The sequence below is a fragment of the Neoarius graeffei genome, chromosome 7 (assembly GCF_027579695.1).
Source record: "Neoarius graeffei isolate fNeoGra1 chromosome 7, fNeoGra1.pri, whole genome shotgun sequence".
NCBI lineage: Eukaryota > Metazoa > Chordata > Actinopteri > Siluriformes > Ariidae > Neoarius > Neoarius graeffei.
The window spans coordinates 51,993,336-52,006,814 of NC_083575.1; the positions used below are offsets into that span (position 1 = coordinate 51,993,336).

The 13,479-nt window shown below is 41.2% G+C and overlaps 1 protein-coding gene across 1 annotated transcript in view; it reads right to left on the reverse strand.

The window, feature by feature from the left end:
* Window positions 1–13,479, reverse strand: part of antxr1d (ANTXR cell adhesion molecule 1d) — a 46,258-nt gene that overhangs the window by 2,073 nt on the left and 30,706 nt on the right. Inside the window, exons 15-17 of the mRNA XM_060925910.1 lie at window positions 7,634–7,732; window positions 7,159–7,326; window positions 5,041–5,121 (exon numbers count right to left, since the gene is read on the reverse strand). Of these exons, the coding sequence (XP_060781893.1) occupies window positions 5,041–5,121; window positions 7,159–7,326; window positions 7,634–7,732 (348 nt within the window). The remainder of the gene's footprint in view (window positions 1–5,040; window positions 5,122–7,158; window positions 7,327–7,633; window positions 7,733–13,479) is intronic.

The window sequence follows — 13,479 nt, forward strand, 5'->3', positions numbered from 1 at the left end:
CTGAAAGTGGAACAACTTCCTCCTTTGTCAGAGTACTAGACATACAAGTCTCTAGAGACCCATCTGTAATTCCTTTTTTTAGACATGCGTCTGAATAAATCCATTAGGAAATAAACTAACGTCATTTTCTATCAGTTTGTAAAGAATGAAAGTAAAAATAACAAATGTATGTACTCACATTTGCTCTAATAAAGTCAATAAAGGATATCTGTTAAAGGTTTATCGAGCTAGATGAAAATGTTGTGGAATCCATCTAATTCTAATCAATCAGGTACATGTGATAAGACTGGTGTCGATGCTCTATTGGCGAAGTGGAACAAAAAGCACAATGCTTGCTGATGAATATTTGTGCGGTGTTGAATCCAAAAAACAGGGTCAGAATCTCCTTTAAATCCATTTGAATTACTTTCACTTGAGTGGCAATGAGAGCAGCCGTCAGGGAGGTGCCACTTTCTGCCATGCTGCTTGATTGCTCAGCAGACAAACAGATGGAGAGATTAAAGGCCACGAGCCAGACCATGACAGGAGAGATTCCATCTTTTGTTCCAGGTCTCTATAGCACTGGTCATAAGTGACCAAGAGCATCACTTTCTGTTTTATGGGCCATAGCGATGAGGACACATTCAGGAAATGCTGGGTAGTTCACATTAACTCGGTCCACACAGCCGGTCAATCTTTACAGCTAATGATGGGAAAGAAACTCTGTGACCTCAGCACAGAGTGTAAAAATATGCACTGATGTTTACTGAATTTTTGCTGTCTAGCATCATGCAAGTTGTCAGATCACATGCATCGCTTTAGCTTTGTGTGCTGTTTCACGCCATGTGTATTACATATACAGTAATAAAAGAAACAGTTTTATAAAATCACCAGCACAGGAAGAGAGACATGTACAAAATTAGCAAGAATTTCCTCTCCATTAGAGTGCATTGTTCAGCTGAAGCTTGGACGTTTTTCTCCAATCTGGTCTGCACATGTAAAAGTCATTGATTACAAGTCAGTACTGTCATGATGTGACATGATGTACTGATTTGTACATGTGAAACGCCATGTGGTCCAGGTCTGGGTACAGCAATGCACCAGATAGTTGGTGGTTGTTCTGACACGTCTTTTTAGGAACTGCTGAGGGACTGCTGCCAAAGCTTGAAGCCTGCTGGGGGACAGCCACAGTAGTTAAAACACCATATGGTCTGATTTCCCCTGCCCCCTTGCTCTTCCTCTCTCTCTCCCTTCTTCCACCAGCACATCTGCACAGCATTCAGGAGGTTGCATTCTCATTCGGCCCATATGCTCACTCCGGTATAGGCCTGGTGCTCTGCTGCTCGCCAAATTGTCCCATTCACTACACATGACTGCTAGAGTGATGGCTTCAGCCTCCCAGCTAGGCAACCATGAATTAATCCCCATCACCCCCAGTGCCGCCCAACAATGGTCAAGCACAATAAAATTCAAACCCTACCCTGCTCACTTGCCCCATGTCACATTAGAGGGCTCTCGGTTTAATAAGCTGTTAAATCAGACCACCAAGTATCTGTTTGAGGATGCTCTGGCTCTGACCGAGATCCCAGGAGACAAAAAAAAAAAAAAAAAAAAGGCTGAGCAACTCGAGAGGAAAATCAGTTCAAAACTTAAAATCACATGATTTTCATTCTCACTTGTACATAATGCTCACTGGGAAATCCTGCGAGTCAGAGTGGGCCCTTTTGCCTTTACATACCAGTAGGTCATTACCAAACACTTCCCCCTTTCTCCTATGAATTTGCTTTGTCTTAGCAGTAAATGGGCAGATCCAGACCATGCAAGGTTACTCACTTTCAGCCAGAGTGGCCTTGTAAACCAGGCGGACAAAGGATTCGACAAAGAAAGTTTCAGTGACAAGAACTCCTTTCTTCGGAGAGTAATAAAACAAACCTGTCACCTTTGCATCACAATGTGTGCACTGAGGCTTTTACATAATGAGTTTAACCTAAATGGCCTCTGTGTTATATATTAGCTATAGGTTCTATGTTAATGTTGGGTATTAATATTAACCAAGTGCCTTTTCTCTTCTCTAATTTCTTGCCTTTTTCTCAAGCAAACAATCAAAGAAACCCCCCAAAAAATCATAAAACAAATCAACTAATGCAGGTGTGTATCTGATGTAGTCTAATCAGTTTCTTTTTCATTTTATTAATCTAGCCTCACTAGTTTCAACACATTACTGTTGTGGGTCTTTCAACCACACATTTGAAATGAAAGTAAAATAACAAATATTAATATATTTAACGTATTAACATATTACAAATATCTGGTTGTACCCCAAGTCTGGATGCTCAGCCGCCCAACTTCAGAACTTCAGACTGGCCAACAAACCACAAAACCCTTGCAGAAGGGTTTTTTTTTTTTCATTTTTTTTTTCCCCCCATACATGGAAAAGAGCAAAAACATCTATACATACCTGTTATTTTATTTTCTAAATAAAGAACTTCTAAAGAATTTGTGTTCATTTTATTGATATTTACTGTATATAATACAATTCTTCTGAGTATAAATATGGAGATGATGATAGGAAATCGTGCGTGCTGATTGGTCGAGAGATTCAGATTATTTCTCAAGAATCACCTTGAGTGACTTGGCAAAAATGGCAGCCAATCGCTTCATCACTGTAAGTGAGGAAGAATTACAAATGATGAAAGAAAATGCTGTTCCTAAAAGCACTAAAGATGCTACAAAGTTTGGTCTAAAACTATTCAAAGGTAAGGTGGAATTGTGATTTATTTTATCAATTTCAAAACAAAGTATTTTATGTGACTTGGTGTACATAAGTGACACAAGTCCCATTATATTCGCATGCTGCTTTTGAAGATTGAAATAAAATTTTTTTATATGATTTTTTTTAAATAATCACCTGTGTACTTATACTAAAACAATTATCTACCTCAGGCTCAGTGAATATCGGTGAATAATAACCTCGACTTCATCTCATCTCATTATCTCTAGCCGCTTTATCCTGTTCTACAGGGTCGCAGGCAAGCTGGAGCCTATCCCAGCTGACTACGGGCAAAAGGCGGGGTACACCCTGGACAAGTCGCCAGGTCATCACAGGGCTGACACATAGACACAGACAACCATTCACACTCACATTCACACCTACGGTCAATTTAGAGTCACCAGTTAACCTAACCTGCATGTCTTTGGACTGTGGGGGAAACCGGAGCACCCGGAGGAAACCCACACGGACACGGGGAGAACATGCAAACTCCGCACAGAAAGGCCCTCGCCGGCCACGGGGCTCGAACCCGGACCTTCTTGCTGTGAGGCAACAGCGCTAACCACTACACCACCGTGCCGCCATTGTTAAATATAAAATATTATATTCTTATAATCTATAATTATTTATATAATTATTCTTAAAATACAGAATTATTCTTACAATCTAAGCTGTTATCTTAGCAAGATCAAAGGTTTGAATAAGACCAAAACTGAAAAATACTGCCATTTCACAGTGCTATAGAAGGATATAAAAATAAGAAGTGATTACGGATACCATTACCAAAAGAAATAAGTGACGGAAAATTGCCAGAATCAGAAAACATTTACAAAAGAGAAATGAAAAAAATATTTTTAGAAAGTAAAATAGAAGCCTTTATTGTCCTTCCCAAGTTATAAAAAAACACACTACTCTTCCTAGTGTTTTTTTTTTTATTTTGTTGGTAACTCCTGTGTAAAGCATCCTTGGGTTTGTGAAAGGTGCTATATAAATTAAACTTATTATTATTATTATTATTGTTTTTGTATTCAGAAATATCATTTTGGCTGTTTCAAAGTTCATACCTTAAGGTTATTAGTTTGCTGAAATAAAAGGAGACAGAAGAGGAATAGCTGGAGAGAAATCAGCACGTGAAGGAGATGTAGTAAAACAGTGAGTGTGTCAGAGTACGTGAACAGAGAGACTGCAGCAAGCTTGGGAGTGTATTTACTGTGGTATGTACTGTCTGTGCCAGGGCAGATCATGGGATATTGTCCTGCAGGTGGGCACGAAACACGCGGCTTACTGTGGACATGCTCAAACCAGCCTGAATGCTACAGCTGTTATCAGCCAAGCCCTCTTCTTTAGTGAATCTGCTGCCTTTCCCGATGCTTTTCGAAGCTTCTGTGCAGTATACAGAGCAGCTGGGCACTGATCCTGCCTCACACAAGCAGCCTATTCTGCAGCGCAACTCAATAAGACAAAATTCACATGAGTCCTTCCACAATGAGAGTGGAGCAATAGCTTGGCCGACTCAATAGAGTCGGACTGTATGGTCTTCATCGCTCCGGCCCACATGAAAGATGCCTTTCATAGCCCTGCAGATGTGTTGCCATGATACGGTCTGCTATGGCAGAATAACGCAACGTGTCGCAGAAGATCTCACACATTGAAAAATGTCTTGTCAGAGAAACAGGGCTAGAAGAAGAGACTGTACTGATAGAAATCTGCTCCGTATGAAGGAAATAACTGCTGTCGTTTAAGGTGCAGAGTGTCACTGCGTTTTCAGTGTGCAGGTTAGTGATGGAGTCGCTCTCATTTCCGAAACTGCTCCAATGAACAACGCAAATGTCTTAAGTGCTACAATGACAAATATTCATGATTGTTATATGGATAGAAATAATACAGAAGTAGTGCAATTTTTCTTTTTACATTTCTAAAAATACTTCGGCTGAGCAGCGATGCACAGCAGAGTGCCAGTTTAAACTCTGACCCAACGATCTTGTCTCCTTATTTTTACACACAAATGCACACACTGAATCCAACCAATACAAAATTCATGAAGTGAAATCATGCACTTCAATAGTTATATGCTAGTGAACACAAAAGGAAGAAAAACACAGTCTCCGTGTGAACCCAAAACCACCTTATAAGGCAAAGAGGCATACCAGGTCTGGTCATGGAAGCCAGATAAAACTACATTCCATAGATGGAGACTGTGATATTTGGTCATACATCTCACTCAGACACAGCCTGCTACAGCAAATACATGAAGTAATAATTTATTGGATGGATTTATATATTATTCCTACCTGATCTCCAGGCTGGGGCCTCATGAGGGACACTTGGTCATATCCACGGCGGAGCAGAGCCCACAGAGCATCCAGTTTCCCCTGAGCAGGGTGGATACAGAAACAAAAATCACTCAGTAATTACCATAAACCTACATCACTGATAGTTTATGAAACACTGGCTTTAATTAAAATGTCTTATAAATGTGAAAAAGTGATATCCAAAGGAACAAGCCATGACAGGCCACATCACACTCTCCTGTCATGGATATTTTCCTACAAGGGCACATCTTGAAGTGTTTGAATAATACTCTTACACCACATTAACATGCCAATGATTACAATTTTCATTCAGTTCATTCATTCATGTCATACATTTTATCCATTTATAGTTGCATTTAATGCTGTGGAACAAGTTAGTTCCTGTTATTGCTTCAGTTATATTAGCTATAAACAGTCATTTGCTCATTCGTCTCTTTTTCCTCTCTCTTGAAATTAATAAAAAGAAGTAGCTTGTTATATTACTGAGAAATCGTAGTGCTGCAAAATCTTAAAGACTCTCCCATGGTGGAAAACCTACTGACCATTACAAATTGCTGACACTCCTTCCATTAATACAAAATAAACTTCTCAATATACAAAATTTTACTATGCCAGTGATGACATTTTGCTGTTTTAGATAACAACATTTAAAAAAAAAATCCATTTATCATTGCACTTAAATTCTATGGAGTATACAGCATACAAGTCATCGTCCAGTCCAAGAATCTGACAACATAATAATAATAATAATAATAATAATAATAATAATAATAGGCGGCATGGTGGTGTAACGGTTAGCACTGTCGCCTCACAGCAAGAAGGTCCTGGGTTCAAGCCCAGCAGCCGGCGAGGGCCTTTCTGTGTGGAGTTTGCATGTTCTCCCAGTGTCTGTGTGGGTTTCCTCCGGGTGCTCCGGTTTCCCCCACAGTCCAAAGACATGCAGGCTAGGTCAATTGGTGGCTCTAAATTGACCGTAGGTGTGAATGTGAATATGAGTGTGAATGGTTGGTTGTCTCTCTGTGTCAGCCCTGCAATGACCTGGAGTCTTGTCCAGGGTGTACCCCACCTCTCACCCATAGTCAGCTGGGATAGGCTCCAGCTTGCCTGTGACCCTGTAGAGCAGGATAAGCGGCTACAGATAATGGATGGAAGGATGGATAGCGCCTTTCTCACACCCAAGGTCGCTTTACAATTAGGGAGAAAAAAAAGAGTTCACCAAAAGAGGTCAGGATTTAATTCTAATGGCGTAGCTACCACAGTTCCACCAAAAGGCACATGAAGATAAATCCCATACCACCTGCACAGCTGCCGTGACACCGTCGGGCAACATCACTTGGAACACTACGCCATGGATCCACAAACTGAGCACAGAAACACTGCCACACAGAGTGCTGGTACGTCCCAAACCACCTGCACAGCCAACGCGACGCCACCGGGCAACATCGCTGGGAGCACTGCACCAAGCACAGAAGCACCGTCGCACAGAGTGCTGGACAACCCTGATGTTAAAAAGAGCAACGAGCTCATTGCAGTCCATAGCGAGGAGCACAGGCACCCCCCACGGCGGACCAAGGCCTGGAGGGAACCGACGTACATTTGCAGAAATATTTTCACTAATTTTACCAGATCGCTATGGATTTTTGTTTTTAAGATACGCTAATATACATTATCAAGTCAACACACCATGTACAAAGATGCTTCATTTATTAATATCACACAATACGCATTAAATTCATGCTATACAAAGCATCGTGAGAATACCTACAGGTCAGGTAAGCATCACCGCTTACCACAGGTAGTCGGATCCTAAACCACTGGTCTGTTGGTTGAGTGTGGCTATAGCCCATGTAGCCAGCTAGTGGTAAAGTAAACAAATGCCCCATGACTGATGCTAAGTGGTGCATATATATTTCTGTCCGAGGCATGTGCATCGGTCTGGATCCGTCCCCGTCGTTGTGAATGAGCTGTTACTACAGAACTGATAACGTATAACAACAAGCACTTTAATCTAAAGCTGTGGTATAATAGTTGGCTAATGTTCAGACATAAATGACGTGCATAAATCTACAGCAAAATATCTGTGGAGAAACTCAGTACCTTGATGGGAGTGTACCACCTCCTCTGCTGTGAACGCCGGTATGCTGTCGACCTCCTCGGTTTGGGCTCATAAGGCTCAAACTCCTGCTCAGGTAACTTCACCACCGCGTTCTTGGGTTTCTCCAGCTTAGCGCCTTCCTCTGTAGAGCCTTTCTCCCCCCAGCGCACCTAAAAAACAGCAGTAAAACAATCCTTATGGACAAAAAAGGAACCTAAAAATCCTTATGTTTGTGTATTTTTGTATTTATGACCAACACCTTCTATTAATAGTTTTAATGCACCATTACAAAACAAAAAAATAAACATAAATGTATCCACAATTATTAAGGAGAAATCGTACGTTATATAATAATGTTCAAATGGCATCGTTCTTAAATTCATGGTTGCTTTACAAAATCCATATCTCCTGATATGCGTTCTAAAAAATGTATTTAAAAAGTTATTTCAAAACTACAAAAGCAAAAAAAATGATTACCTCCATTCTTTTAATGCCTCCAACTCCTCTGCCCCCATAGTAAGAGGCATCAACTGTAGGCCACTTCTTCTTTGGCATCCCATTCTCATCATCAGACTCCTGAACACACACAATAATTTCTTTCATGAAAAGATTAAACCCGAGTCACTGAATGCACAAAGCCCCAAACCTTTTCTGTTCAAGACTCACTCTGAGTCGACTTCCACCCAAACAGGATAAACACAAAAACACATCTGAACCATGCAAGCGACACAAATAGCATCCTTATTGTTATTCCTAATCAAAGGGAAACTTGCATCCATTTAAACCCCAGCAGACAGAGGCTCTTGTTTATGGATTCAGTGTTAAGTGGCACAGATGCACACACTAAAGCTACTCCCACAAAGCTCTCTTATTTCACATAAGCATTGGTGACTGCTCGCCGTTGACCTCTGGGAACAAAATGAGCACAAGAGGACCATTCTGCATGTTCTGCTGCACGGCACCCGTGTACTCTATCATGCTGGAGGTCGAGGCTCTCTCCTTATAGTTGCTCACTTGTACTGCTGCAGTACCAGCACATATGTCACTGTGTCACTGACACTAATCGAGTCAGTCGGGTGTAAGCCAGTGAAGCTTTATGCACACATTTTGTAGTTCTGATAAAAACTTCAATCAGATCAGTCTTATTTTATTCTGCAGACATTAAAAAAAATCCCAAAGAGTTTAATTCACATGTATGGGAGCTTAGGGGAGCGGGTTTACCGATGGATGATGCCAGTGTAATACAATTCCACATTGCTTTACACAGAAATGCTTTTATTTCAAAACTGTGAAATGGATGCCACCAACTATTATTCAAGGCAATAGTTAGCAGCAGTGTACACACATCTGATCATGTCCTTGTTTAAAGGTTTTAGTCTATTCATGTATCTTTGCCACAAAAGAATAAGTAGATATACTGATATCATTTTGATGTGAATATTGACAATGAATACTAAAAACCCAATTATGTGCGTGGAGTGAAGCACCATACTTCAGAGAATACAGAAATGCATCGACCTGATTTTTGATGGCTTTTGCGACTATACATCGTCCATAAAATACACATACGTGTACCACCACAGGGAACCCGACCATAAGTGCAAGGCAACGTATCTCATAAACACTTGACCACCAGACCATGAAATTTGTATCTTTATTTACATAAGAGTGATGGGTTTTTATCCAGCGCTTACTTTTAATTTGCTTTTTAAAAAATAATATGCGATTATTTACTAACACATTTTAGACTCATTGGGAGCTCTGATGAGTGCCTAAACATACAAACATACATACATACATGGCAGCACAGTAGTGTAGTGGTTAGCACTGCCGCCTCACAGCATGAAGGTTCTGAGTTCAAGCCTAGTGGCTGATAGGGGCCTTTCTGTGTAGAATTTGCATGTTCTCCCCGTGTCTATGTGGGTTTGCTCCGGTTTCCCCCATAGTCTAAAGACATGCAGTTAGGTTAACTGGCTACTCTAAATTGTCCAAGTGTGTGAATGGTTGTTTTCTCAAGCCCAGAAATGGGAGGGTTGCGGCAGGAAGGGCATGTGGATCAATAGGGCCCACATGCACTGTAACCTGGCAACAGTGCTGGACAAGGGAGAAGAAGATTTTATATATATATATAAGGTCCGGGTTCGAGCCCCGTGGCCGACGAGGGCCTTTCTGTGTGGAGTTTGCATGTTCTCCCAGTGTCCGCGTGGGTTTCCTCCGGGTGCTCCGGTTTCCCCCACAGTCCAAAGACAGGTTAAGTTAACTGGTGACTCTAAATTGACCGTAGGTGTGAATGGTTGTCTGTGTCTACAACCCCGATTCCAAAAAAGTTGGGACAAATTGTAAATAAAAACAGAATGCAATAATTTACAAATCTCAAAAACTGATATTGTATTCACAATAGAACATAGACAACATATCAAATGTCGAAAGTGAGACATTTTGAAATTTCATGCCAAATATTGGCTCATTTGAAATTTCATGACAGCAACACATCTCAAAAAAGTTGGGACAGGGCAATAAGAGGCTGGAAAAGTTAAAGGTACAAAAAAGGAACAGCTGGAGGACCAAACTGCAACTCATTAGGTCAATTAGCAATAGGTCATTAACATGACTGGGTATAAAAAGAACATCTTGGAGTGGCAGCGGCTCTCAGAAGTAAAGATGGGAAGAGGATCACCAATCCCCCTAATTCTGCGCCGACAAATAGTGGAGCAATGTCAGAAAGGAGTTTGACAGTGTAAAATTGCAAAGAGTTTGAACATATCATCATCTACAGTGCATAATATCATCAAAAGATTCAGAGAATCTGGAAGAATCTCTGAGCGTAAAGGTCAAGGCCGGAAAACCATACTTTTCCACTACTTTATGCTGGAATACTCATCATGGGTGATTTCAACCAATTCAAGCCTGGCGCTTTATTGACATCATTTAGCCTCAAGCAAGTTGTAAACAAACCTACACGTGGCAAGAATATACTTGATAAAGTATATACTTCTATGCACAAGTACTATGACAAGGTCGACATCTTACCACCGATTGGTCAATCTGACCACTCTTGCGTCCTGTTACAGTCTACAATATCTCGTGCTGCCCATCAACAACCTGTTTACTCTATTAGGAGAAAATGTAAACCCGCGAACAGACGGGCATTTGCTGAGGCTTTGTCTTCCATAAACTGGACCCCCTTATATAGAACGGTATCTGTAACTGACCAATTTGACCTCTTCTCGCACACTTCGTTATCTACCATGGACGCTCATCTACCACTGCATAAAGCCAAGTCCCATCCTAAAGACAAACGATGGATAACAAAGGATATTAAAGACATCATCTCCAAGAGACAGCGGGCTTCAGGGATGAGAATGGGACATTTAAAAAAACTCTGAAATGCCTGGCCGGTCTAGGGGGCATCTGCCATATATATATATATATATATATATATATATATATATATATATATATATATATATGTGTGTGTGTGTGTGTGTTTTCAAATTCAATGATGGTTTAAAATGTTTATAAACTTTAAGATTATATAATATATATACATATATATATACAGTGGTGCTTGAAAGTTTGTGAACCCTTTAGAATTTTCTATATTTCTGCATAAATATGACCTAAAACATCATCAGATTTTCACACAAGTCCTAAAAGTAGATAAAGAGAACCCAGTTAAACAAATGAGACAAAAAAATCATCTCATCTCATTATCTCTAGCCGCTTTATCCTTCTACAGGGTCACAGGCAAGCTGGAGCCTATCCCAGCTGACTACGGGCGAAAGGCGGGGTACACCCTGGACAAGTCGCCAGGTCATCACAGGGCTGACACATAGACACAGACAACCATTCACACTCACATTCACACCTACGGTCAATTTAGAGTCACCAGTTAACCTAACCTGCATGTCTTTGGACTGTGGGGGAAACCGGAGCACCCGGAGGAAACCCACGCGGACACGGGGAGAACATGCAAACTCCACACAGAAAGGCCCTCGCCAGCCCCGGGGCCCGAACCCAGGACCTTCTTGCTGTGAGGCGACAGCGCTAACCACTACACCACCATGCCGCCCACAAAAATATCATACTTGGTCATTTATTTATTGAGGAAAATGATCCAATATTACATATCTGTGAGTGGCAAAAGTATGTGAACCTCTAGGATTACCAGTTAATTTGAAGGTGAAATTAGAGTCCAGTGTTTTCAATCAATGGGATGACAATCAGGTGTGAGTGGGCACCCTGTTTTATTTAAAGAACAGGGATCTATCAAAGTCTGATCTTCACAAAACATGTTTGTGGAAGTGTATCATGGCAGGAACAAAGGAGATTTCTGAGGACCTCAGAAAAAGCGTTGTTGATGCTCATCAGGCTGGAAAAGGTTACAAAACCATCTCTAAAAAGTTTGGACTCCATCAATCCACAGTCAGACAGGTTGTGTACAAATGGAGGAAATTCAAGACTATTGTTACCCTCCCCAGGAGTGGTCAACCAACAAAGATCACTCCAAGAACAAGGCGTGTAATAGTCAGCGAGGTCACAAAGGACCCCAGGGTAATTACTAAGCAACTGAAGGCCTCTCTCACATTGGCTAATGTTAATGTTCATGAGTCCACCATCAGGAGAACACTGAACAACAATGGTGTGCATGGCAGGGTTGCAAGGAGAAAGCCACTGCTCTCCAAAAAGAACATTGCTGCTCATCTGCAGTTTGCTAAAGATCACGTGGACAAGCCAGAAGGCTATTGGAAAAATGTTTTGTGGACGGATGAGACCAAAATAGAACTTTTTGGTTTAAATGAGAAGTGTTATGTTTGGAGAAAGGAAAACACTGCATTCCAGCATAAGAACCTTATCCCATCTGTGAAACACGGTGGTGGTAGTATCATGGTTTGGGCCTGTTTTGCTGCATCTGGGCCAGGATGGCTTGCCGTTATTGATGGAACAATGAATTCTAAATTATACCAGCGAATTCTAAAGGAAAATGTCAGGACATCTGTCCATAAACTGAATCTCAAGAGAAGGTGGGTCATGCAGCAAGACAATGACCCTAAGCACACAAGTCGTTCTACCAAAGAATGGTTAAAGAAGAATAAAGTTAATGTTTTGGAATGGCCAAGTCAAAGTCCTGACCTTAATCCAATGGAAATGTTGTGGAAGGACCTGAAGCGAGCAGTTCATGTGAGGAAACCCACCAACATCCCAGAGTTGAAGCTGTTCTGTATGGAGGAATGGGCTAAAATTCCTCCAAGCCGGTGTGCAGGACTGATCAACAGTTACCGGAAACGTTTAGTTGCAGTTATTGCTGCACAAGGGGGGTCACACCAGATACTGAAAGCAAAGGTTCACATACTTTTGCCACTCACAGATATGTAATATTGGCTCATTTTCCTCAATGAATAAATGACCAAGTATGATATTTTTGTCTCATTTGTTTAACTGGGTTCTCTTTATCTACTTTTAAGACTTGTGTGAAAATCTGATGATGTTTTAGGTCATATTTATGCAGAAATATAGAAAATTCTAAAGGGTTCACAAACTTTCAAGCACCACTGTATATATATATTGTGAGTGATAATGGAGGTAACCGTAACGATATATTAGATTCCTCCTGACTCTATCTTTGACAATTTAAGTAAAACGTACCTTTTTGCTTTTTTGTTTTGATGTGCTCCTGGATGTTTCTAGCTCCTCTGTTTCCATAATTGATCATATCTGAGCACAGAATACACAGAACCTTTCCCGGCACGTCCACTTTTCGGATATGTTCCGTCAGGCACGTCGTCAAAGTTTGTGTCCCTATCTGCACGGTAACGCTACTATCGAGCCATGCCCATCGGAAACAGTTCTTTACAGTTCTTTCCCATTCGATTTACCGATTTCCCTGGCACGATCCTCATTTTTGCGGTCCAAAACTTTCGCCATATTGGTGAAGTAACTTTGAAAACTAACCAAAATAACTAGAACTTAAGAAGTGATCAAAACCGTGTACGTATAGCTTGTTTCTCCGTGAATTGTAGAAGTGAGATGAAACTAGTGCCAAAACATTGCCGGAAATCGTTGTGAGTTGTCGTTAGAATAAATATTGAAGAAAGCAATGACGATTTCCATTATAACAGCTGCAACTAATTTTACGATGAGCATTGCCGAAAGATGCTGGCGGGCGGTTGGTCGGGCCTGCCTGCTTGTGCCACCACAAGCCTCGCCTCGCGCAGACCCCTACCCCCCCCCCCCCCCCCCCCCCGCCCCCCCGAAATTTTCTCAACGGATTTACACATTTCACAAAAATGACATTTTCAGCAGGAAAAATTTGGAATTCCGCA